General features: G+C 59.6%; 1 protein-coding gene across 1 annotated transcript; it reads left to right on the top strand.

The window, feature by feature from the left end:
• The first annotated feature begins 298 nt into the window (after window positions 1-298).
• On the top strand, window positions 299-2,030 carry LOC125552676 (3-ketoacyl-CoA synthase 6-like). The gene has a single exon (XM_048716307.1). The coding sequence runs from the start codon at window positions 406-408 to the stop codon at window positions 1,855-1,857; it is 1,452 nt and encodes a 483-aa protein (XP_048572264.1). The 5' UTR covers window positions 299-405; the 3' UTR covers window positions 1,858-2,030.
• Window positions 2,031-2,097: the final 67 nt, after the last annotated feature.

Raw genomic sequence — 2,097 nt, 5'->3', positions numbered from 1 at the left:
TCTAATGTGGTGTTCTAATCATTAGATCAGTATCCTATTTCTGTTAAGGCTTAAGACAAGTTCTCCTAACACTTGAAAACATGATTAACTAACAAGTTATCCTAACTCTTAACAACCTAGTCACGTTGGTTACATGTCGCCTTCGCATGGACCTGTGTATTAAAAGGGTTTGTGTGGGCCTTCAGCTAGGAAAATATATCGGCGAATGAGTTTGTTAGAGTTGAGTTAGACCCGTTCCATGCCGCGCATCAACAACTGAGCCAATTGATGCCCTTGAAAAATCAAGCTGCCCACGTATGAAATGTAGTGATTGCGCGGCCGATTGATGATGATATGACCTGCGCGTACTGTGCTAGCGCTCGCTTGGCACTATAATTGGCACTAACAAACGCACCAAAAATATCCATGCTTCACACTGCACTCGCCGAGCTGGCTATACGATCGAGGAGCATGAGCCCGTCCATCGTCACCGTGTCGCTCGCCGCCGCCGCCGCCCTCGTCGCCATGGTGCGGGTCGGGCCGGAGGAGCTGGCCAGCCGGCTCTCCGAGGCCCGGCCGGTGCACCTCTTCTTGGCCTGCTTCCTTCCGGCCGCGGCGACCGTCCTGTACCTCATGCTGCGTCCCCGCGCGGTGTACCTCGTCGACTACGCCGGCTTCCGCACCCCGCACACCTGCCGCATCCCCTTCGCCAGCTTCCTGGAGCACGCCAAGCTGATGCCCGAGCTCAGCGAGCGCAGCATCCGGTTCATGACGCGCCTGCTGGAGCGCTCCGGGATCGGGGAGGAGACCTGCCTGCCGCCGGCGCACCACTACATCGGCACGCACAAGTACTGCACCGTCGACGCCGCCCGCGCCGAGTTCGAGCTCGTCGCCTTCTCGGCCATCGACGACCTGCTCGCCAAGACCGGCGTCGCCCCCGAGGCCATCGACATACTCATCGTCAACTGCAGCCTCTTCTGCCCCACGCCGTCCCTGGTCGACATGATCGTGAACAAGTACAAGCTGCGGAGCGATATCCGCAGCATGCACCTCTCCGGCATGGGGTGCAGCGCGGGGCTCGTCGCCGTGGGGCTCGCGGGGAACCTGCTGCAGGTCGCCCCCCACGGCGCGCACGCGCTGGTCGTCTCCACGGAGACCATCACGCCCAACTACTACGTCGGGACCGAGCGCGCAATGCTCCTGCCCAACTGCCTCTTCCGCATCGGCGGGGCGGCCGTGCTGCTGTCGACGTCCCCGGCGAAGGCCCGGTTCCGCCTGAAGCACCTCATCCGCACGCTCACCGGCGCGCAGGACAGCGCCTACCGGTGCGTGTTCCAAGAGGAGGACGGGGAGGGCCACCGCGGGATCAACCTCAGCAAGGACCTGATGAACATCGCCGGCGACGCGCTCAAGGCCAACATCACCGCGATGGGGCCGCTGGTCCTGCCGGCCAGCGAGCAGCTCAAGTTCGCCCTCTCCTTCATCGCGCGGAAGGTGATCAACAGGCGGGTGAAGCCGTACATCCCCGACTTCCGCACGGCGTTCGAGCACTTCTGCATCCACGCCGGCGGCCGCGCGATCATCGACGAGCTGCAGAAGAACCTCGGGCTGTCCGACGAGCAGGTGGAGGCGTCGCGGATGACGCTGCACAAGTTCGGCAACACGTCGAGCAGCTCGCTGTGGTACGAGCTGGGCTACATCGAGGCCAAGGGCCGCATGCGCAAGGGCGACCGCGTGTGGATGATCGGCTTCGGGTCCGGGTTCAAGTGCAACAGCGCGGCGTGGGAGTGCATCCAGCCCGCCCGCAACGCCGATGGGCCGTGGGCGACGTCCATCCACAGATACCCGGTGGACATCCCCGACGTTCTCAGCCATTAACCCACCACCGTTGGCCATGGAGAGGATTACAGTTCGTCATGCTCGTGTTTCATCAAGTAATTTGTTTACGCCATTAACCGTTTGCGGCCCGAAGGATTACTGCTCATCATGTTCACGTTGCGCCAAATAATATACTGTATGATATTGTTCTTTCAATCACCTATTAATCTTCACTGAACAATGTTTTAAATATTCATTGTCAAGTACGCAACTTGTTTGTATAATTTCATATTTATCTTT

Source organism: Triticum urartu, chromosome 4, assembly GCF_003073215.2.
Source record: "Triticum urartu cultivar G1812 chromosome 4, Tu2.1, whole genome shotgun sequence".
Taxonomy (NCBI): domain Eukaryota; kingdom Viridiplantae; phylum Streptophyta; class Magnoliopsida; order Poales; family Poaceae; genus Triticum; species Triticum urartu.
Note: the sequence above shows the minus strand (reverse complement) of the source record. Positions and strands in the feature narration are given on the sequence as shown.